At 46.3% G+C, this 24620-nt stretch overlaps 1 protein-coding gene across 1 annotated transcript in view; it reads right to left on the reverse strand.

The window, feature by feature from the left end:
• Positions 1-16407, reverse strand: part of LOC130476478 (uncharacterized) — a 53058-nt gene extending 36651 nt beyond the window's left edge. The window contains exon 1 of the mRNA XM_056848422.1: positions 16398-16407. Within this exon, the coding sequence (XP_056704400.1) occupies positions 16398-16407 (10 nt within the window). The remainder of the gene's footprint in view (positions 1-16397) is intronic.
• Between the last annotated feature and the right edge of the window lie 8213 nt (positions 16408-24620).

The raw sequence follows: 24620 nt of genomic DNA on the forward strand, positions 1-24620 counted from the left end.
GGACTTCAATGCCATAGAGTTCAATTGCCCAAGCGGCCATTTTCTCCAGGGGAACTGATCTATAACAGCTGGAGATCAGTTGTAATAGCAGGAGATCTCCAGCTAGTATCTGGAGGTTACAATACAAAATAGGCACCTCCGTGCCAGTACCAATGGTTAGAAAACCTGCAACGGAGTCTTCAGTACAAAAGTAGCAAGAAATCTTATTGGTGCTTACACATATGACTTCAGCAATACAAGAGTGAAAGATACCTATAAGAACAGTCAAAGTTATATACAGTATGTACAATCTAAATAGGGTGCAGTCTCAGTGCACCAATTGCCATGTTCTTTCAAGTAAATGTTGTATTTTCTTCAAAAAGTCCAATAGTAGGTACTTGGTTTCACTTTAGAGTATCCCTCGGGGAACTGAGAACAGAGTGAAAGATTTGACTATTGGGTACGATTTGGATATGTTTACTGTTTGGGGCTGAAGAAAAGATTTGAAACGGCCGTCCCCCACCTTTTCCCAAAAAGTGTGCTTTTGGGATAGTACCTACTATTGGACTTTTTGAAGAAAATACATTTACTTGAAAGAACATGGCAATTGGTGCACTGAGACTGCACCCTATTTAGATTGTACATACTGTATATAACTTTGACTGTTCTTTTAGGTATCTTTCACTCTTGTATTGTTGATGTCATATGTGTAAGCACCAATACGATTTCTTGCTACTTTTGTACTGAAGACTCCGTTGCAGATTTTCTAACCATTAGTATCTGGAGGTTGGCAACCCTATCAATAAGTAAGTGTTTGAGGCTGCAAATTCTAAGCACCTTAGCTAGTAGCTGGACTCTCTGCTGAATATAGATGTTTAGGACGTGTCGCTGGCAACCAAGTTCAAGTTAATTCATGCCACTGTATTCCCTATTACTATGTATGGGTGTGAAAGCTGGACAATGAAGAAAGCTGACAGGAAGAAAGTAGATTCCTTTGAAATGTGTTGGAGGAGAGTGTTATGGATACCGTGAACTGACCCCCAAAACAAATCAGTGGGTTCTAGATCAAATCAAGCCTGAACTGACGCTGGAAGCTAAAATGACTACACTGAGGCTATCGTACTTTGGTCACATTATGAGAAGACAAGAGTCACTGGAAAAGACAATCATGCTAGGAAAAGTGGAAGGCGGCAGGAAAAGAGGAAGACTCAACAAGAGATGGATCGACTCTATAAAGGAAGCCTGGGCACTTAGCTTGCAAGACCTGAGCAAGGCTGTTAAAGATAGGATGTTTCGGAGGACTTTGATTCATAGAGTTGCCATGAGTCGGAAGTGACTTGACACCCCATAACACACACGGGATTGCACTGTTATTGTCCTAAACATTAGTGGCAACAACAAACCCAATCTAATACAGTTACGACAAAACAGATATATGTACGATTCTAATTTATGAAGACAAAGATGTCAAATTATTAGAAGTCAGGAATCCTTCAAGCAAGTGGTTTTGAAATGGTGGATTGGGCTCAAAGTGCATCACGGTGCTCTCACAGGCGGGTCATGAGGCCCTGAGATTGAGAAAGGAATGGGAGGAGCAGTTACAGGAGGCCCTGGGAGACTGGGTGGCAAATTTGGGATTGCCTCTGCGCAAGACCATAAAATACAACCTGTTGCTCAGTAAACACTATGCATTTATAAATACTAAACATGAAAAAACCAAATTATAAACTTGTCATTGTTAACTGATGTGAGATTCCCATGTTTTATCTAGAAATTGGTGCGGGAAGTGCTTTCAAGTCGCAGCTGCCTTATGGCGACTCTTTGTGGGGTTTTCAGACGAGCAGAGGTGGTTTGCCATTTCCTGGCTCTGCATAGCAACCCTGGACTTCCTTGGTGATCTTCTGTCCAAGTACTAACCACAGCCGACCCTGCTTAGCTTCAGAGGTCTGATGAGATCACGCTAGCCTAGGACATCCAGGTCAGGCCATCTAGAAATTACTCCCTGAAAGAGATTGTCTCCTGAGGTTACTTTTCAAGCAGGTCTCGGAAAGTACAGTAAATCCTACTTCAAAAAAGTTTGAGAGCCTCTCACCAGCTTCTCAGTTTGTCATTATGCATATTCTTCTTTTTTTTTTAACTTTCTGTTCTCAGTGCAAAAGAGACCAACTTCTCCATTTACTTGCCAGTAAAAAAAAACCAGGCAAACTGAACTTGAGTCCAAATTAGTAGGGAAGCGGGAGAACGATTGTGAAGTTATCCTCGAGTGTATAAGTTCTTTTGTAAGTAAGCATTTGAACGGTTTTCCTTAACAGGCCAGGAGCATTTGGTGAAGCCCCGGGTGGATAAAAACCTGCCCTGGGGCCAAGACGACATCTTACGGATTGTGAGCCAGAGACATACTTAAGAATGTATCCTGCATTACATGTTTGCTCTTTGGAAATCAATCAGTCGGCAATGGCTTTGGTCGATTAGAAGTTGTGACCTGCTCTGAGCCCGGCCTAGCCGGGAATGAGAATGGGCTACAAATGTAAGGTAATAAATAGAGAAAACAAATAAATTATGGTGACTTCTCATGGGGTTTTCAAGGCAAGTGGCATTCAGAGGTGGCTTGCCATTGCCTGTCTCTGCGTAGCGACCCTGGAGGTCTCCCATCCCAGTGCTAACCAGGGCCGACACTGCCTAATTTCTGAGATCTGAGGAGAACAGGCCAGCCTGGACCATCCAGGTCACCGTGACTTACTTCTACTTTCGTGGAATTGCAGGAATCGTTTGGTCCCCTTGACTGTGTATTTAGAAGAAATCTAACACGCCATAGAATCCTATACTTGATCATCACTCCAGACTTCCATATCACTTTGTGACTGTGTGATTTGGATAGGCTGTACGCTTTACTCGTGAGAGTGCCTTTAACAGACTAAGAAGCTCCGCAGCTCTATATTTATTGAGAACCTGCTAGTACAAGGCCCCAAAGTCACAAAAATTTATATAATTTAGTCTGGTGTGCTAGTGTCTTATAGACCACTGAAGAAGGCAAATATGCTGAAGCGCGTATGGTCTATATGTGATTGTTTGTTTATGGTTTGTGTATGATTGTATTTCCTATTGTACATTATGCCTATAGTGTTATTTTAGTATATGTGTTTGGAAGGCTTCTTGCAAAGCCATATAGGAGTTGTTATCATCATTTGGATTTTAACTTGTATTAAACTTATATGTATTCAGAAATTTTTTTAATGGTTTAGCTTTTAATCATGTTGTCGGCCTCACCCACTGTTTTTTTGCTTGACCTTCTAGGTACTTCCTTCCTTCCAAAACAAATCCTACAAATTTATCAAGACTTATTTTTGGTTCTTGTAGGTTATCCGGGCTGTGTAACCGTGGTCTTGGTATTTTCTTTCCTGACGTTTCGCCAGCAGCTGTGGCAGGCATCTTCGGAGGAGTAACACTGAAGGACAGTGTCTCTCAGTGTCAAGTGTGTAGGAAGAGTAATATATAGTCAGAAAGGGGTTGGGTTTGAGCTGAGTCATTGTCCTGCAAAAAGTAACAAAGGTAATGTGCTAATCATTGTCCTGTAAGTATCCAGATAATGTGCTAATGAGGGTGTGGTATGTTAATATGGAACCATTGTATCCTGAAGTGATCTGTTAATGTGTGAAATCCAAAGCTAATCTGCATGGCTATTGTGGACTGTAGCACATTACCTTTGTTACTTTTTGCAGGACAATGATTCACCTCAAACCCTTTCTGACTATATATTACTCTTCCTACACACTTGACACTGAGAGACACTGTCCTTCAGTGTGACTCCTCTGAAGATGCCTGCCACAGCTGCTGGCGAAATGTCAGGAAAGAAAATACCAAGACCACGGTTACACAGCCCGGATAACCTACAAGAACCAATGAACTCTGACCGTGAAAGCCTTCGACAATATTAAGACTTATTTTATTTATTTGTTTGTTTAATTTATGCCCTGTGCCCCCCCGGGAACCAGGCTCAAGGCAGCTAACTATACATACATATAAATATAAATACATTTTAAAACACAATTAAAATCATAAAAGCTAAATACATGTACATTATGTACGGATGGCACCCTAACTATCCTGTTCCGCCTTAGGGAGTATATTCAGCAAACAGCAGACATCCAGTTAATGATGATATGGGGCCGACAATAAAAGCCGCGATCTTGGTGTTCTGTAGGTTCTGCAGTTCAGCAGCATTCTCAGACGCCTAAATAAACCTTTCCATCTCTCTGTCACAGTTTCTACACACACGCGGATGACTACTGGAGTGTCTAATGTGCTCCAATCTAGTTTCTCATTCAGTCAAGAGCTGTGCAGAAAGGAGATTGTGCAAACACATTTCAACCTTAATGCACTTTTGATATCACCCATGTGCAGATTTGACTTCCAAATTAGCCCTACTACGAGGTAAGGTGAGGCAGCCCTGGCATGTGGCAAATGTTAGAAGGCTTTAAAGGCGGCAGAGTGGGAGATGGACGGATCTAACCACCGGGGCATGATTCATCCAGAAATTATCCTGCATAAATCACACTGAAACAAGCAAGCTTTGCACAAGGACCCCCACGCCCTTGCACAATCGAGACTCACGCATTTCTGCGCAGGAAAAAATGTCCTGATGGATTGTGTCCTATGAGCCAGTGTGGTGTAGTGGTTAGAGTCTTGGACTGGGATCTGAGAGAATCAGGGACGAATCCCCATTCCGTCATGAAAGCTCGCTGAGTGATCTTTGTGTTGCTGTCAGCCTAACCTACCTCACAGGGAGGTTGTCGTGAGGATAAAATGGAGTGAGGGGAAACCTGCTTCGGGCCACTGTTGAGGAGAAAAGCGGGGTATAATATCTAAACAAACAAGCAAACAAATAAATTACATATAGATACCAATGTGTGGGAGTGTTTCTACCCTCAGGCTCCAAAAATGTCCTGGGTGGGCCCTGTCTGCTCATCCTGAAGAACATTATGCACCGTATGGAATAGTATTTCAAGCTAACTGGAAGGGGCTGGAGGGGGAGTCCTTATTAAGTGGGGGAAAACCTTCACTTAGGAATGAAAGCAGTGTGAATGAGCTAGAACAGCGGTGAAGCCCTGGGTGATGATTTAAGCAATTTGCAAGACAAGTGGAAACAAACGTCCTGAGAAATTTGAATCAGAGTTTCCAGAGATAGTGTTATGCCGAGGGGAGATGATGTCAGGAACGGGACACGAGAAGAAAAAGAAGAGAATGATAGGAAACGAGGAAATAAAAGATAAAGGCTGCCGACTGCATGCAGAAATGAGCAGCCGAGACAAAGCCAAACTAGAAAAACCCTACAGGGTCCAAGAGCAGACAATGAAAAAGAAAGGCCTTTTATGCACGGCTCGTGGTCACCCCTCCAATGGCTTTGGGTCTTTGATTTGGTTATGCATGCCGTTTCCCACTGTCAGAGGTCGCCTCGCTCTCCCCCTGCCTTTCCCCGTGTTTTGCCTGCGTTTTAAAATTCGAGATAAAACAGGTCCCTGAAAACGCAAGCAAAACGCAGGGGCAGAGTGGGGCGACCTCCGATTGTCGTAAACAGCATGCATAACCAAAACAAAAGACCCAGGGCTGTCAGAGGGGTGACGGCGAGTGAAACAGCGGTGCATAAAAGACGAAAGAGACCGATATTAACTGGCAAAATATTCCAATAAGAGAAATGGGAGGGGGTCATCAACTTAACTTCCCTTCCAGTGTTCTGTAAATTGAAACAGCAATTGATTTGGATTGGGGCCGCAGTGAAGGGGCAGAGGGGGCAACCCTTCCCTCCCAATGATTTTGCCCATCAAAACTGACCATCACCATCTGGGACTTTTACTAGCCTTGCTTGAGGAAAAAGACAGACACCCTCTGTTTGATTGTCTTTTTTCTCTTCCAGGCTCAATAATAGCCTGGGAACAGGAAATCGTTTTCAAACGGAAAACCGAATAGGTGGAATGATCAGATCTTCTCTTCGCCCACACGTACAATGATCCCAATCTAAACTGGGGTCCCGAGTGGCTAATATTTCCCTTTTTTTTTAATGTTGGGAGGATCCATTTGGATTTCTCCACTTCTTGTCTAGTTTATTAAGCATAGTATCGGTGTCGCACTTCGTACACTATCCAATTTGAAAGAAAACGACGTGTTCGCCAAAACAGAAAGATTGTGTCCTTTGGCGCTTCACACTTTCATCTATTCTTAAATCATAGCAATGTACACATTTGACATTTATGGACTATACAATGATAATAGAGATGGAATGAAGCTAAAATAAAAATTAGATTAAAACAGAAATTTGATGTTAAGTAAGAGATAAGAATGTAGAAGACCTGTCCCGGATGTTAACCCAACAAGACATGTCAAGATATATGTTCCTTATCCCCTTTTCCCTTTCCTTTCTGTATTACCCAAATATCTAATAAAATATTTTTTTTAAAAAGATTGTGTTCTACAAATAAACAGGAACACAGGGGTATTTTTTTTACCTCAAAGGAAATAATTCCCAGATGAGCAAAAAGTAAATGTGCCAAGTCGTCAATAAAGTTACTAGGCCATTGTTGAATCTGAGGTTGAGAAGCCCATGAAAATGGGGTCCTCGAAATAAATATTCCAGCAAATCCTGAGACCGTTTTACTAAATTATACACCAGATATACCAAAAGATCTACGAGACATATTCCTTCATATGTTAACAACAGCTAGAATTAACTTTGCACAATATTGGAAAGGAAACAAATCCCCGGATATAAACAATTGGATAGATAAGGTTGAACACATGAACACACGAAGCTGCCTTCTACTGAATCAGACCCTGGTCCATCAAAGTCAGCATTGTCTACTCTGACCGGCGGTGGCTCTCCAGGGTCTCAGGCAGGGGCCTTTCACATCACCTACTTGCCTGGTCCCTTTAACTGGAGATGCCAGGGATTGCACATGGAACATTCTGCATGCCAAGCAGAGGCTCTACCACTGAGCCACAGCCCCTCCCCATGGCTCTCCAGGGTCTCAGGCTGAGGTCTTTCACATCACCTACTTGCCTGGTCCCTTTAACTGGAGATGCTGGGGATCGAACCTGGGACCTTCTGCATGCCAAGCAGATGCTCTACCACTGAGCCACGGCCCCTCCCCAGGTTAAACAAACGTACGTATTAATTAAGCCGACTTATTATAAAAACGATGAAGATATGGAAGATCTAGATGCTGTCTGGATCACAATAATTTCCAGAATTGAATTTTTTTTTTTAATCTGCGTGGAGAGGAAGACGAGTAATGTTTTTGCTGGCTTTAACGTGCACAGCCGAGTTCGTTATCTTTAATTATGATTACTTTTATCTGTAACGGTATGTAAATTGATTGATATTTTTTGTTTCTTTTTATTTCCCCCAATTTTATGCATGTATGTAATTTTTATGTATGTAATAAAAGTTTTTAAGAAAAGAAAAGAAAATGGGGTCCTTACCTCCCGGTCTCTTGGGTAGCTATTTTTCCTCTGTCCTGTCTCTCTGCAAGTGCTCCTCAACAGGTGTTCGCTGATCTCAGAACAACAACTCTGGCAGAAGAAAGGGGGGGAAACCCAACCCTCATTCTTACTCTCAAACCAGGGAGACGTTCGTCACGTTCAGAAAGCCACTCAGCATTTTCTCATCTTCCTTTAACAGCCTCCGCTTCTCAGCGGAAAGCAGCGAATAAATTGGCGCAGGGTCATACTTCTCAGAGACTTGCAAGAGAGAGGAACTTAACTTTTTGGAAACGGGGCTCCTTGTGGTTTTGAGGAACCTCTCCGCCACCACTTCGGTCGTGACTTCTAATGAATCTTTAATCACATCTCTCTCTGTGATCCAGTTTCCAGCTTCTCGCTGAATTTTCCTTATAGGTCCTCTCTTTTTTGTGTGAGTTATGACTCTTTGTTATACAGGTTAGCCAGAGATCGACATGAAAGAAATTTCATCTCTTAGTGATTCAGACACTCGATGCCAACACAGGTGGACTTTGAACAGGAATGATAGACTTATAGCATCGCTTGTGTTTCATTTTGCTGTTTGGGCTGCACGAAGAAGAAGAAGAAGAAGAAGAAGAAGAAGAAGAAGAAGAAGAAGAAGAAGAAGAAGAAGAAGAAGAAGAAGAAGAAGAGTTGGTTTTTATATGCCGACTTTCTCTGCCACTTAAGGGGGACTCAAACCGGCTTACAATCACCTTCCCTTCCCCTCCCCACAACAGACACCCTGTGAGGTAGGTGAGGCTGAGAGAGTGTGACTTGCCCAAGGTCACCCAGCTGGCTTCATGTGGAGGAGTGGGGAATCAAACCCGGTTCTCCAGATCAGACTCCACCTTTCCAAACCACTGCTCTTAACCACGACACCACGCTTTACTGTTGTTTTCTTTGTTTTCTTCGTGCCGCAGTTGCCTCTTATAGCTGGTACACTCTGGTCGGCTTGTTCACCAGTTACATTTTTCCAGGGCTTAGGCGGAGCATCTGCCAGGGCCCGTGGCTAGGGTTGCCCCTCCTTGCCCCCAGCGGGAGGTTTTTGGGGCGGAGCCTGAGGAGGGCGTGGTTTGGGGAGGGGAGGGACTTCCATGCCATCAATCATAGAATCATAGAGTTGGAAGGAACCACCAGGGTCATCTAGTCCAACCCCCTGCACGTTGCAGGAAATTCACAACTACCTCCCTCCCACACCCCCAATGTCCCCTACTCCATGCCCAGAAGATGGCCAAGATCTGGACATGGAGTAGGTTGGCAACCCTAGGCGTGTGGTGGAGCAGGACCAGAATGTGGGAGAGAGGAGCTTAAGGCTGCATCCACACCACGAGGCTTCTCCATTTTCCTGGGGTTCCCACTGCGATTGCAGAGGTATCTGCCCTGCCAATGGAGTCCACACAGGAATTTGGCCCCGAATTTTGCCTGCCACCATTTCCCCACCATTCTCCACACAACGGGGGGTGGGGGCTTTCAGAAAAATTGGTATTTGTAGATCACTATAGCATTGTATCTACAAAAGCCTTGTGGCTTCCACAGGGACTTTGTATCAGATGTGCGATGAAAGTAGGGGCGGACTGGAGCATCTTTTCTACAAAGAAAGAGTCTGGGGCTTTCTGATTTATAAAGAAGATGATTGGAGGGTGGTGATGTCAATTTTAAAAATTATGCATGGGGTGGAGAGAGTAGGTAGAGAAAGATCAGTTTTTCCTCTCCCAAAATACTAGAGCTCAAGGTACCCAATGAAGCTGATGGGCGATACATTCAGGATTCGCAAAAAGAAATACTTCTTTACTCAACAAAGGATTCAAATTGTGGAATTTGCAGCCAGTGGGTGCCGTGATGCCCACATGCATAGGAAGGCTTTGAAAGGGGGTTAGGCAGATTCTAACCTTAATCATCTTGGTTGGGGAGGGGCTGTGGCTCAGTGGTAGAGCATCTGCTTGGCATGCAGAAGGTCCCAGGTTCAATCCCCAGCATCGCCAGTTAAAGGGACTAGGCAACTAAGTGATGTGAAAGACCCCCTCCTGAGACCCTGGAGAGCCGCTGCTGGTCTGAGTAGACAATACTGACTTTGACGGACTGAGGTTGGGAAATAGCTGGAGATTTTGGGGGTGGAACTTGGGGAGGGTGTGGTTTGGGGAAGGGAGGGACCTCCACCCGGTATAATGCCATAGGGTCCAATTGCCAAAGCGGCCATTTTCTCCAGGGGAACATATCTCTGTCTTCTGGAGACTGGTTGTACTTCCGGAAGATCTGCAGGCCACACGTCTGGAGGCTGGCAACCCTATCCTTTGGGATCTGCTGATGTGGAAGGGGAGAAACTGTAGCGCAAAACATGCAGGTTGCCCAAGAAAGCATTTTTATTTCATTTAATAAAAAGTACTTTTAACTCAGGCCTGTGGTTTTGCACAGCCCTGCTAATTGTCACTCCCTAACAACAGCGCAAAGAGTTCAGCTTGCGATTTACACAATATCCAACCTCCTCCCGTGTCTTTATGGGTGCCATTTGCTACAACAATTTCACACCTACTGGGAGTTCCGTTTCTTAACTTCACAAGCTGCAATGATTTCTCACCTATTTCCTAAAGAAGCCGATTCCAGCAAGGTTTAACTAAATTAAACACTCCGCTCTCTGTAGACCAGACTTACAATGCTTAATGTGAATAGTGTCACTTGTAAGGCGATCAGAGGTGATCTCATGATTGGAGACAATCCTTACGGGCACGGACATCTTCTCTTCTAAAATATCACCATCCTCAATCAGGTGTCTTTAGGAGCTGGCTGAAATCCAAAGCCAAAAAAAGTCCTTACATGGCAAAAGGTTGTGTTTTAGGGTCAAACCAGACTTGTGCTGGGAGTTAGAACTTCTAAGGATTTTCCCCCAAAACAATTTGCAATTTTTTTTAATTTCTGGGAATTCCAAACATGGATTTCTATGGTTGCCAGGTCCCTCTTCGCCACCGGCAGGAGGTTTTTGGGGTGGAGCCTGAGGAGGACGGGGTTTGGGGAGAGGAGGGACTTCAATGCCCTAGAGTCCAATTGCCAACGTGGCCATTTTCTCCAGGAGAACTGATCTCTATTGGTTGGAGATCAGTTGTAATGGCTGGAGATCTCCAGGTAGTACCTGGAGGTTGGCAACCTTATCGATTTCTAAGAGCACATTCGGGTTGGGTCTATTAGCTTGGTTTTCTAGACAAGAGTTGTTTCCTTCTTCATAGATGAATCGTCCAGCATAATATGATGGGACATTCTGATTGTAATAAAAAGAAAGACAATATTCTAGCTTTTAACATCTCTTAGGCCAAGGTTAGGGTAAACGTCTCTCTGTCCCCATGTTGGCTGAACAATGTTTAGGACAGGGGTGTCAAACATAAGGCCCGAGGGCCAGATCCAGCCCCCCGAGATCTCTTATCTGGCCTGTGAGCCAGCTGACCCCCCCACCAACTCTCAATCTGGGCTGGAGAGGGATGGCCCAGCCCAACGAAGTGACATTTATGTCATATCCGGCTCTCATAACAATTGAGTTCGACACCCCTGGTTTAGGAGAAAGTGAGGTCCACAGGCCACATGAAGTTTCAGGGACCAGTTATTAGGGTTGCCAACCTCCAGGGAGTAGCTCCAACAAAATAACAGCGCGTGGCTCAATGTAATGATCAAACACAACATATATTGCATAGGAACAACAACATCAAACATTGCGATACAACCTATCTATCTAATACTATGCGTGCATACACAAAACTCGGCGCTGAACAAAAACAAGCAATATATACAAATATACAAAGGAACGCTACCACCAAATAAGCTACTGTGTAAGTCCAACAATATTTTTCTTAAAGAGAAGAAACAGCTTCTTGCGAAATCGGCTTAGTAAATATCCTGTCCGTGGACTTGGCTTGACACAGCGCTTACAGCGGATCTCCTCCGTCTCGTTTACGTAATTGTGATTCATGTAAACTCAAGTCCCTTGAACGGGTAAATGGTAAATCTGGTGGGGACCAGAACTGGTAGTTGATGGAGATCCCCTGCTATTACAATTGATCTGCAGCCGATAGAGATCAGTTCACCTGGAGAAAATGGCCGCTTTGACAATTGGACTCTATGACATTGAAGTTCCTCCCCTCCCCTCCCCAAACCCCACCCTCCTCAGGCTCCACCACAAAAACCTCCCGCCAGTGACAAAGAGGGACCTGGCACTACGTCCGGTCTTTGCTGCCTAAATTATTGCATTTGCACTTTATGGACTCATAAGAACTGAGCAACTGTGCCTGATATTTATTCATTTGTAACGCCTTGCGTTTTCACGTTGGGTCTTCTTCAGACCATTTGTATATAATTATTGTGGTGTTCTGCTCAATTTGGGTTGTGCTTATTAGAACTAATTCTGAATATATATTTTCTAATAGCAATAACATTGTTGTTATCATCTTTTTTGCACAATATTAACTGGTGCTTTTGCTTTGAATTGCTATAACCTCCAGATGGTGGCTGGAGATCTCCCACTATTACAGTTGATCTCCAAGCGACAGAGATCAGTTCGCCTGGAGAAGATGGCTGCTTTGGAAGGTGGACGCTATGGCATTATACCCCAATGAAGTATTGTCTACTCTGACCGGCAGCAGCTTTCCAGGGTCTCAGGCAGAGGTCATTCCCATCACCTACTTGCCTAGTCTCTCTAACTGGAAATGCTGGGGCTTGAACCTGGGACCTTCTTCATGCCAAGCAGATGCTCTACCACTGAGCCACGGCCCTTGGGGGCAAGAATATGGCTTGGGGTTGCGGAGTAGGAGAATGGGGACTAACTCTTCGCTGAAGCTCTGGCAGTCACTGAAAATGACCTGCCTGGGATGTGTTTCCCAGGCAGGGAAAAAGTACAGGCACAATATGGGCAGCCATCTTTCCCCCCCTAGTGAGGCTTCAAGCGTTGGGGTGGGGAGGCTTTTTGATTGGGGAAACAGCATGTGGGAAAGAGTTAGTCCCCTCTTTCTCAGAGTTGAAGCCTCAGTCAGAGCTGCCCCCCATTTAGGGCAAAATACACAAATCCCGAGACATCTGCGTCACACGTAACTTGGCTCTTACGCCACGGCCGCAACAAGAAGACGAACACCAGATCTTGACTGTTAACACACTGTAAGTAAGTATGATTCGTGATGTTGAATTTCAGTGATTTCTCCTCTTTGGGGGGGAATAAGGTGTGGGGGGGGCGCTGTGGTTTCTCACCCACATTCGGTAGGTTTCTTTCTCTGAATCCCTGTCGAGTAACTGGGAGGAAACCCACAAAGCCCCCGGACGCTGCTGAGATTTCATCTCACGGCGGCCGCCCACTCCTTCCTTGCCGTTGGCACCCCTTGCTCATGTGGGGTGGGGGGGGGAGGTACAGTGTTGGTTTACAGGTGTGAAGTCAGGAAGACATTCGCCGCCTTACCTTCAAGAGATCACAGACAACCATGTCTGAATTGGGGAACAGCGTGAGAACATAAGAACATAAGAACATAAGAAAAGCCCTGCTGGATCAGACCCAGGCCCATCAAGTCCAGCCGTCTGTCCACACAGTGGCCAACCAGGTACCCCTAGGAAGCCCACAAGCAAGACGACTGCAGCAGCATTATCCTGCCTGTGTTCCACGGCACCCAATATAATAGGCATGCTCCTCTGATACTAGAGAGAATAGGTATGCAGCATGACTAGTAGCCATTCTAACTAATAGCCATGAATACCCCTTTCCTCCATGAATTTGTCCACTCCCCTCTTAAAGCCCTCCAAGCTGGGGTAGGGAGTCCCACAACATCCTGGGGTAGGGAGTCCCACAATTTAACTATGCTTTGTGTGAAAAAATACTTCCTTTTATCGGTTTTGAATCTCTCACCCTCCAGCTTCAGCAGATGACCTCGTGTTCTAGTATTATGGGAGAGGGAGAAAAACTTTTCCCTGTCCACTCTCTCCAAACCATGCATAATTTTATTGATCTCTATCATGTCTCCCCTTAGCCCCCTTCTTTCCAAGCTAAACAACCCTAAGCGTCTTAACCGCTCCCCATAGGACAGTTGCTCTAGTCCCCTAACCATTTTGGTTGCTCTTTCCTGCACCTTCTCAAGCTCTGTAATCTCCTTTTTTAGGCGTGGTGACCAGAACTGTACACAGTATTCCAAGTGTGGTCTCACCATAGATTTGTACAAGGGCAGTATGCTATCAGCAGTTGTATTCTCTATTCCTCGTCTAATTATGGCCAGCATGGAATTTGCCTTTTTTACAGCATCAGAAGAAGACTTGGTTCTTATATGCCGATTTCCCTCTACCTTTTAAGGAGAATCAAACCGGTTTACAATCTCATAGAATCATAGAGTTGGAAGGGACCACCAGGGTCATCAAGTCCACCCCCTGCACAATGCAGGAAATTCACAACTACCACCCCCCCCCACGCCCCTAGTGACCAGAAGATGGCCAAGATGGCCTCCCTCTCATCATCTGCCTAAGGTCACAGAATCAGCATTGCTGACAGATGGCCATCTAACCTCTTCTTAAAAACCTCCATGGAAGGAGAGCTTACCACCTCCTGAGGAAGCCTGTTCCACTGAGGAACCGCTCTGTTAGAAAATTCTTCCTGGATGGACATCTCCTTCCCTTCCCCTCCCCACAACAGACACCTTGTGAGGTAGGTGAGGCTGAGAGAGCTCTAAGAGAACTGTAACTGGCCCAAGGTCACCCAGCTGGCTTCGTGTGGAGGAGTGGGGAAACCAACCTGGTTCTCCAGATTAGAGTCCATCTAGGGTTGCCAACCTCCAGGTAGTAGCAGGAGATCTGCTATTTCCATCCGATAGAGATCAGTTCACCTGGAGAAAATGGCTGCTTTGGCAATTGGACTCTATGGCATTGAAGTCCCTCCCCTCCCCAAACCACGCCCTCCTCAGGCTCTGCCCCAAAAATCTTCCACCGGTGGCAAAGAGGGGAGCAACCCTAAGTCCACCGTGGCAACCCTAAGTCCGCCGTTCGTGTGGAGGAGTGGGGAAATCAAACCCGGTTCTCCAGATTAGAGTCCGCCGCTCTTAACCACCACACCACACTGGCTCTCCTTATGCATTATAACTCATATGCATTCCGTATGCATTATAACTCATTATAACTCATAATGGAGGCCTCAGCCAATCGAACGGATGGTGGCCACAGGGTTTTGAGTATCAACAACAAAGCATGAGAGGGATAGGTCAGGACTCTGGGCCACAATTCACTGGGAAGTAGGGTTGCCAACCTCCAGCTGGGACCTAGAGATCACCTGGAATACCTACTGACCTCCAGATGAAAGCAAAAAATGGCTACCTTATGATTATATAACATTTAGTTTTTAATGTTGTTTCGATTAACCATCAGCCTCAATATATCTATAAAATAGTTTCCATTCATCATTAAATTGATTATGAGTCACATCATCAGCTATGTTCATCATATGGGTCATTTTGGCCATGATTGCATACTCCATTAGTTTGTCCTTCCATTCCTCCACATCTGGGAGGGACGGTTGTTTCCATCTTTTTGCAAGGATAACTCTAGCCACAGTAGTAGCATGCTTAAACAAGTCTTTAAGCTGTGAAGAGAGTTCTGTTGGCATTACACCTAGCAACAGGTTCTTAGGATCCAGGGTAAATATTTGTTGGAACAACTCCTTTAGTTCTTTATGAATCGCTTTCCAATAAGATTGCAACTTCAGGCAAGTCCATCATACATGAAAATAAGAACCGTCTAAGGCAGCCTTTACATTTCCATCGGCCTGTGTGTTTTGGGGACTGCAGTCTAATCCAGTTGCTTATGTGAAAGCACCCTTTACTTTTTATTCCATCCCCCCCTCTCCGTTAAGGTTGCCAACCTCCAGGTAGTAGCAGGAGATCTCTTGCTATTACAACTGATCTCCAGCCGATAGAGATCAGTTTGCCTGGAGAAAATGGCCGCTTTGGCAATTGGACTCTATGGCATTGAAGTTCCTCCCCTCCCCAAACCTCACCCTCCTCAGGCTCCACCCCAAAAACCTCCCGTCGGTGGCAAAGAGGGACCTGGCAACCCTACTCTCCATTAGCTGGGCATCTTTGAGTTCTGCCTCGATCCCGCCAGCAACGTTGCTAATTGTTTTTAATCGTGGCTGCTTCCTCTGGGGAGCTTGCAAAAGCCGGCGTGCGTCAGAATTCTGTTTTGCTCTGTGCCTGCCATCTGATGCTCCCTCTGTGAACGGGGGCCCAGGTGTCAGGTGTTCACAAAGAGGCCTTCTCCTCTTTGAAGCTGTTGACAATGAGCTTCGGGGAGACGCTCTTGGGTGGGGACTGGGCATTTTGCTCTTCTCATCGGGTAGACCAAACAGTTACAAGCATTCCCACTGGTCAGGGATGCCAGCCTCCAGGTGGGATAGGGTTGCCAACCTCCAGGTACTAGCAAAAATAGACACTTCTGTGTACATAAGAGTTAAATCAAAAAACACAGAGAGATTCACTAAATAGAAAGAACCCAAAAATATATTGGGAATCAAATCACAAATTAACTCCAGTAAATATCTATGCTACAAAATGGTGTCATACAACTTTGTACAGTCAAATATTTTACACAGGTGAGTATACAACAGTTCTTACACTAATACAATTCTGTTTTTTCAGGAATAATCTCCCTTGTATTCAGGTCAGGTTAAAGAGGAAGGAGGCCATTTCTGTTCTTATGTCTTCATCAGTTCCTCTTCAAAATCATATATTCATCCTTAGAATATCAACCGTGGTCTGTGGCCTACAGATTGGTACAATCTCCTATTAGGTAGATATTAGTCCTACTGCCTAAAGAGGCTAGTTTCATGTGGTATACAGCATGGAACCAACCTGACATGTGTTGAATACAAGGGAGATTATTCCTGAAAAAACAGAATTGTATTCGTATAAGAACTGTTGTATACTTACCTGAAAGCATACGGGCAGCCTAAACTCCCAGACTGGACCTGGCAACCCGATATGCAGGCACACGACTACTGTTCCAGCCGCGCGCCCGCTTCCAAACGCTACTGGACGGCTGCTGCGTGCTCCATTGAAACTGACACAGCCGCTTCTGTGAGCTCCGTGCAGCCAGCAGCTAGGAAGCAGATGCAAGGGCAACCTCCAGTGAACCTGAGAGACTCCATGTTCCTGTGCAATCACTGTTCCAGCCGCAGCCATGTCGTGGAAAGTAGACAGTCACGTAGTCAGTGCCAATGCCTCCCTTTCCCATTGCAACATCAGCAGCTTAATGGGCAATCAGTAGCGATCCTGACAGCAGCGATGAGTCGTTCCTCCAGCCATGCAGCAGCGATCCCCGGACGTTTGCAGAGAACTCACCCATTATTCCAGAATGTTAATCACTTCAGCAGAGATCTCCCAGTTCCTCCCGGGTTGCAAAAGCCATTGGAATCAGAATAGATTTCCAAATTCTCACTACCCCACCCCGGTAGCCGACGATTAATCCTTTTGTCACCTTTTGTCACCTGGGAACCTAGGAGGGATAAACCCACTCTCCCCGCCCCCAGAAAAACAGTATATCTGGGGTGCCCCCAGCCCATTATGTTACCTTAGGTCTTTCCTGGCACCTTTGCCGTTACTCTGTTGGTTTGGGTTTTGTGCAGCCTGACCATGCTCCCTCCCGCCTTGCTGGCCAAGTCTACGGGAACCCCTTGCCCCCACCTTTGCTCTTAATTTCTTCTGTCTTAGTCTACGTGAACTTGGACAACACCGCTTCAAGAAGGTAGATATCACCCCACCTATGATCCCTGCTACGTTGGCATCTGTGCTTGTACTCCTCTCTTTGAATTTCTTAGACTTCTCTGTATGTGTGTATGCAACACTGATTTGATTGAAAAGACATAAACTCTTTTAATTTGGAATCCATTGCTTCTGTCTTTATTTAAAGGTCACAGTTACCGGCTCTGGTATACAAAGGTTGTGATACCACTATAAAAATAAATATTGTAATTTGCCATCTTGCTTGCTAATTCCCCAAGTTAAAGGGCAATTTGGCTAACATACCTGTGTAAAATATTTGACTGTACAAAGTTGTATGACACCATTTTGTAGCATAGATATTTACTGGAGTTAATTTGTGATTTGATTCCCAATATATTTTTGGGTTCTTTCTATTTAGTGAATCTCTGTGTGTTTTTGGATTTGACCTCCAGGTACTAGCTGGAGATCTCCTGCTGTTACAACTGATCTCCAGCTGATAGGGATCAGTTCACCTGGAGAAAATTGGTGGTTTTGGCCATTGGACTCTATGGCATTGAAGTTCCTCCCCTCCCCAAACCCCACCCTCCTCAGACTCTGCCCCAAAAACCTCCCACCAGGGGGGAAGAGGGACCTGTCAACCCTAAGGCGGGACCTGGGGATCCCTTGGAAAGACAGCTTATCTCCAGACTACAGAGATCACTTCCCCTGGAGAAAATGGATGCTTTCGAGGGTGGACTCTGTGGCCAGCGTGGTATAGTGGTTAAGATCGGTGGACTCTAATCTGGAGAACCGGGTTTGATTCCCCACTCCTTCACACAATGCATAGATAAACTGTGGAACTCCCTGCCTAGGGTTGTCAGGTCCCTTAGCTCCATCAGCGGGAGCTTTTCAGGGGTGTGGCTGGGGCACACGTCCCACATGCTGCGCCTACATCACTTTTGGGTTTACCCGGAAGCAACACCGACGCTCTAGCAATCTCCGCAAAACTCTATGGTTTTCATATAGTTTTGGCAGAGGTTGCTAGAGTGTCCACATCGCTTCTGGGTTAACCTGGAAGAGACGTTGGCGCTGCATGCAGGTGCGCATGCACATGTTGCCTTCCCAACCTCAGCTGGTCGGAGGGCAGCAGGGTGCATTTGGCATGATGTTGCCTGCCACCACTGGGCACTTGGCAACCCTGTCCCTGCCCCAGGATGTGGAGATGGCTGCCAACGTGGAAGGCTTGAAGAGGGGAGTGGACATGTTCGTGGAGGAGAGGGCTATCCATGGCTGCTAGTAAAAATGGCTACTAGCCATGATGCATACCTATTCTCTCTAGGATCAGAGGAGCACGCCCATTATACTAGGTGCTTTGGAACATAGGCAGGATAATGCTGCTGCAGTCGTCTTGTTTGGGGGCTTCCTAGAGGCACCTGGTTGGCCCCTGTGTGAACAGACTGCTGGACATGATGGGCTTGGGTCTGACCCAGCCTGGCCTTTCTTATGTTCTTATGGCTTGGAGCGGCACTTAAGCACAATCGCTGGCATGGCCAGGCTCCAAGGTGAGTGGTTGAGCCTGGAGTCATGCTGGCTCAACAATGGGGCGGGGGAGAGATGGGATTTTCCCCCCCTTTACAAATTTCATGGGCCCCCACTTGTGGAGAGCCAGCGTGGTGTAGTGGTTAAGAACGGCGGTTTGGAGTGGTAGACTCTGATCTGGAGAACCGGGTTTGATTCCCCACTCCTCCACATGAGCGGCGGAGGCTAATCTGGTGAACTGGGTTGGTTCCGCTGCTCCTCCCCACGAAGCCAGCTGGGTGGCCTTGGGCTAGTCACAGCTCTCTCAGCCTCACCTACCTCACAGGGTGTCTGTTGTGGGGAGGGGGAGGGAAGGTGATTGTAAGCAGGTTTGAGTGTCCCTTAAGTGGTAGAGAAAGTCGGCATATAAAAACCAACTCTTCTTCTTCTTCTTCTTCTTTTTCTTCTTCTTCTTCTTCTTCTTCATAACATACATGATATATACATGTTAACTGCTGAAACTCCAACAGTTTGTTTCACTTGAATTAAAATGAACTCAGCATTCAAACGCTGTCACGGTTCGGCATGACCAAATCTGTACTGTGGTGTGTCTTTTTAATGAACTGTTGTACTCAATGTATCTGGGACTGCCAGAGTTGAGTATTAAGCTTTTTCCCCCCTAGGGGGAAAAAAAGGTTGGTTATAAATGCATAATATAAATGCATAAATGCCTGTATAATCCTTTGCTTTCCTGGGCTGCAAACTGCTGTTGTTTTTAAATCCAAAAAAGGGATTAAAGGCAGAGTAGCGTTTCGGAAATGCGAAGAACCCTCTTTACCTGTGCACTAAAAGACCGTAACAAAAAGCCCGTTCAGGTTTGCAGAGTGGCTAGGAAAGAAGAAGGGCTGGTTTTTTATATGCCGACTTTCTCCATCCCTTAAGGCAGAATCAAACTGGCTTACAATCCCTTCCACTTCCCAAAACAGACCCCCTGTGAGGTAGTTGGGGTTCAGAGAGCTCTAAGAGAAAGGTGACTAGCCCAAGGCCACCCAGGGGGTTACCGCACTTTGTATTCCCAGCGATGTATTAAGAGTTTGAAAATGTTATAAAAAACATCTCTTTAAAAGGGTTTTTGGATACCACAGCTTATAAATGGTTGGAAGACGTCTTCACAGCTAAAGGGGCCAAACAAAGTGTGAACAGTATTTTTTATAACGTTTTCAAACTCTTAATACATCGCTGGGAATACAAGTGTGGTAACCCCCCCAGCTGGCTTCGGGTGTAGGAGTGGGGAAACAAATCCAGCTCGCCAGATTAGCGTCCGCCGCTCATGTGTCCCCCAGAATAACAGCTCATCTCCAGACTACAGAGAATAGTTCCCCTGGAGAAGACAGATGCTTTGGAAGGTGGAACTGTCTGGCATTTTACCCAGGCGGGATCATGCTGCTGCAGTCGTCTTGCTTGTGGGCTTCCTAGAGGCCCCTGGTTGGCCACTGTGTGAACAGACTGCTGGACTTGATGGGCCTCGGTCTGATCCAGCAGGGCCTTCCTTATGTTCTTATGTTCTTATTGTACCCCACTGAGGTCCCTGTCCTCCCCAGGCTCCATTCCAAAATCTCCAGGTGCGACCCAACCTGGCAACTCTACTTCTGAGGGCCCTCCCCATCCCAAATCCTGTCCTCCCCAGGTTCCCCTCCCCAAATTTCCAGGAATTTCCCAACCCAGAGCTGGCAAGCGTATTCATGGGTAGGTTACCATGGTAGTAGTTGCAACCTCACCCCAGCACTTTGTGCCAGGCGTAAATGGACTTCTTGGCTTGTTTTCAAAGGGCAATGGACATCGCTGACTTTATTACACAGTTTTATGGGCAGGTGCCAACATCACCTACCCAATACCCAGGCAACATTGTACCTTGCCCCGTCTTTTGGAAGAGAAAGTAAGTTTATCCTAATGTTTGGTGTGCTTACTGAGCAGCGCAATTTGAACACATGAACACATGAAGCTGCCTTCTACTGAATCAGACCCTTGGTCCATCAAAGTCAGTATTGTCTATTCTGACTGGCAGCAGCTCTCCAAGGTCTCAGGCGGAGGTCTTTCACATCCCCTACTTGCCTAGTCCCTTTAACTGGAGGTGCTGGGGATTGAACCTGGGACCTTCTGCATGCCAATCAGAGGCTCTACCACTGAGCCACGGCCCCTCCCCCAAATGAACACATGAAGCTGCCTTCTACTGAATCAGACCCTTGGTCCATCAGAGTCAGTATTGTCTACTCAGACCGGCAGCAGCTCTCCAGGGTCTCAGGCAGAGGTCTTTCTCATCACCTACATGCCTAGTCCTTTTAACTGGAGATGCCAGGGATCGAACCTGGGACCTTCCTTGTTTCGAAGCGTCGCTGTGAGAGGATCCTGGAATACACATCTCCACTAGGGCAGATTACTGTCACACGTCACCCAATCAAGAAGGCGATGACACCAAGCGACCTCTGTGGCGCTTTCCTGGCTTTTGTGTGAAGCACGTAAAGGAAACCATGTGAGAACTTGCGAAGCCGCAACTGCAAAAGATGCACCAACTAGTGGAAAGATCACACTGTCCAATTGACAAAATAAAGTGGTGGGAACTGCTGACAACCGTACTGCTTCCTTGCGGTGTGGCTTCCCAGCAGTAGGGTCATAGGCGAAGCATTGATAGGGCATGGCAGCGCACTACCAAGCTTATGCTGTATGTCACAGGTTTCAATCTTACCTTTTTGTTTGGTTTTGCTGTTGCTGGGAGCAAATCCAATAGAGATCAATGGATTTCCCCGATCAAACTATAATACTAGGGTTGCCAGGTCCCTCTTCATTACAGGCAGGAAGTCTTTGGGGCGGACCCAGAGGAGAGCGGGGTTTTTGGAGGGGAGGGACTTCAATGCCACAGAGTCCGATTGCCAAAGCTGCCATTTTCTCCAGGGGAACAGGTCTCTATCGGCCAGAGATTAGTTGTAATAGCAGGAGATCTCCAGCTAGTACCTGGAAGCTGGCACCCTACTCTGTAGTCTGAGCATGCCTATTATTTTGGGTGCGGGAACACAGGCAGGATGGTGCTGCTGCACTCGTCTTGTTAGTGGCTTCCTAGAGGCACCTGGTTGGCCACTGTGTGAACAGACTGCTGGACTTGATGGGCCTTGGTCTGATCCAGCAGGGCCTTTCTTATGTTCTCATTCTGACACAGTGGGTGCACCCCAAAAACCTCCGGCGGGTGGCAAAGAGGACCTGGCAACCATAGCCATTGCCTTTCTCTGCAGAGCAACCCCCATCGTCTCCCATCCAAATAACGTCAAATTTTATTATTTATTAATATGGTCGACTGACCAATAATGTGCCAACACATCAAAAACTCCAGACTCAATAGTTTTGCACCGCAGAATCACAGACTGCCCGTACATATAAAGGCATGAGATCAGTAAAAGCAACCCCTGGTTAAAATTATCATCTTAGAATTGATAAAACTGTAAAATATTCTAACAATCATTTTCTAATAAAGTCCTGTGTATTTTAATAGCAACTGTGCAGAACTTGGCAGTTTGGAGCGTAAGCTGAGGGTCTTCTAATAGGAGCTTCCTTTGCCGAAAACTCAACTGACTCTTCAGGGGATTTACCAAGTAGGGGGGAAATAAGCTTTGATCTAACTTCGTGGTAGAATGGGCAACATATCAGTGCATGTTCGATGGTTTCAATGTCCCCTGTCCCACACGGACAAAACCTCTCTGATCTAGGGATCTTCTTATATTTCCCTTCTAAAACTGCCGACAGTAGGGCCTGGCATCCGGCAAGGGTAAAGGCCTTCCTATAATTAACAGACTCAAGATGATAAAAATAAGCCGCAGGTGAGACTAAGTATCTAACCATCCAAGTACTGATCGTGGCCAACTCTGCTTAACTTCCCAGTTCTGAGGAGCTCGGGCTAAGCGGGGCTTTTCAGGCTTTTCTCTGGTTTTACCTAGATCCTCGTTTCCCCTCTGTTGGTTTTGCGGTGTAGGCTCTAGGTGGCAGCATAACCTAACCAGAAAAGCTTTGCTTGCAGGCCGCTATTTCACTCCAGTGCTGGGAATCCGTGCCCTATGCCCAGAAGTCACAACGATGCCCGAAAATCAGCGCATGAGAATTGTTTGTGCCGGTGTTGCCACTTGATCAGGGTCTTCGTTGTGGGTTTCCCAGGCCAATTACTCAGCTAGCGTTTTAGATACAACCTACATGCTGCAAAGACCTCCTGTTTGTCGGAGGATGACAAGAAGGACGTGGGAGGGGCGGTGGCTCAGTGGTAGAGCCTCTGCTTGGCATGCAGAAGGTCCCACGTTCAATCCCCAGCATCTCCAGTTAAAGGGACTAGGCAAGGAGTTGATGTGAAAGACCTCAGCCTGAGACCCTGGAGAGCCATGGAGAGGGGCTGTGGCTCAGTGGCAGAGCCTCTGCTTGGCATGCAGAAGGTCCCGGGTTCGATCCCCGGCATCTCCAGTTAAAGGGACTAGGCAAATAGGTGATGTGCAAGACCTCTGCCTGAGACCCTGGGGAGCCGCTGCCAGTCTGAGCAGACAATTCTGACTTTGATGGATCAATCTGATTCAGTATAGGGCAGCTTCATGTGTGAATAGGGCTACCTATGCAAGATGTTGGTTGATTTATATGCTGCTGAAACCCCTGTTAAGTGGCTTTTCCTGGTTACCCTTTGGTCCTTTCGGAAAATGAACTGCTACCTGGAGAGCCGTTGCCGGTCTGAGTAGACAATACTGACTTTGATGGACCAAGGGTCTGATTCAGTAGAAGGCAGCTTTCATGTGTTCATGACTTTGTGCAATGCAAATTATGTGCCTCCCAGGTGCATTTTCTGCCCATGTTTTCAGTCTTGGACGCTACACTCTTTTTACATCCTCAAAATGCCCCAAGGTAGGGTTGCCAACCTCAAGGTGGTGGCTGGAAATCTCCTGATATTACAACTTATCTCCAGGTGATAGAAACCAGTTCCCCAGGCAAAAAAGGCCACTTTCGCCATTGGACTCTATTGCATTGAAGTCCCTCCCGTCTCCAAACAGGTTTTTGTACATGTTTTTTTTCTTGTGTTTTAGAGGGCTGTCTCCTTTGTTTAGCTCTCCGAATCCCTACAATCTCTATGGTCTTTGTGGGTGTGTTAAGCGCTGTCAAGTCACCTCCTATGGTCTTTACCATGGGGAAATTCCTAGAGCGTCACCATCAACACTATTTGCCTCGCAAACCTTTTTTCTCCCGCTCCTCAAATCATTGAGGGAAGCGGACTGGGGCTGAGAATGGGAGTTAGAGTTGCCAGCTTCCAGGTACTAGCTGGAGATCTCCTGCTATTACCACTGATCTCCAGCCGATAGAGATCCGTTCCCCGGGAGAAAATGGCCGCTTTGGCAATTGGACTCTATGGCATTGAAGTCCCTTCCCTCCCCAAACCCCACCCTCCTCAGACTTCAACCCCAAAACTTCCCACTGGGCTCCTCCTCCCTGCAAGCCAAAATGCCTGCTGCGTATGAAGTGGTAGAAATGACGCCAGACTAGCCGTGTGAACTTTTCTCAATACGCTTGTAAGAAGAAGCCAACTGCACCTTTGAGGCTAACAGACATGTTCTTAATAGAAAGAGTATGAGGGTTTGGACGTCATTAGCTACTTCAGCGGATACTGGAGGAAAACCTTGGGATACAGCTCAGAGGATACGGCTGCTTAGCATTTTGGACAAGGCTTTCAACCTTTCCAAGCACTTCATCTGCACCCCTTGCCAACGACCCTGTAAGGCCAGTCGGGTGTTATCAGCCCCATATTGCTGATGCGGTGTGACAACGGGCTTGTATAAGTCCTCCTCGGTATGCAAAAGAGTGAGCTTTGACCGAAGGACCCCCTTTGACAGTACAACCTTAAGCAGAGTTATGCTCTTGTAC

Source organism: Euleptes europaea, chromosome 4, assembly GCF_029931775.1.
Source record: "Euleptes europaea isolate rEulEur1 chromosome 4, rEulEur1.hap1, whole genome shotgun sequence".
NCBI classification, from domain to species: Eukaryota; Metazoa; Chordata; class Lepidosauria; order Squamata; family Sphaerodactylidae; genus Euleptes; species Euleptes europaea.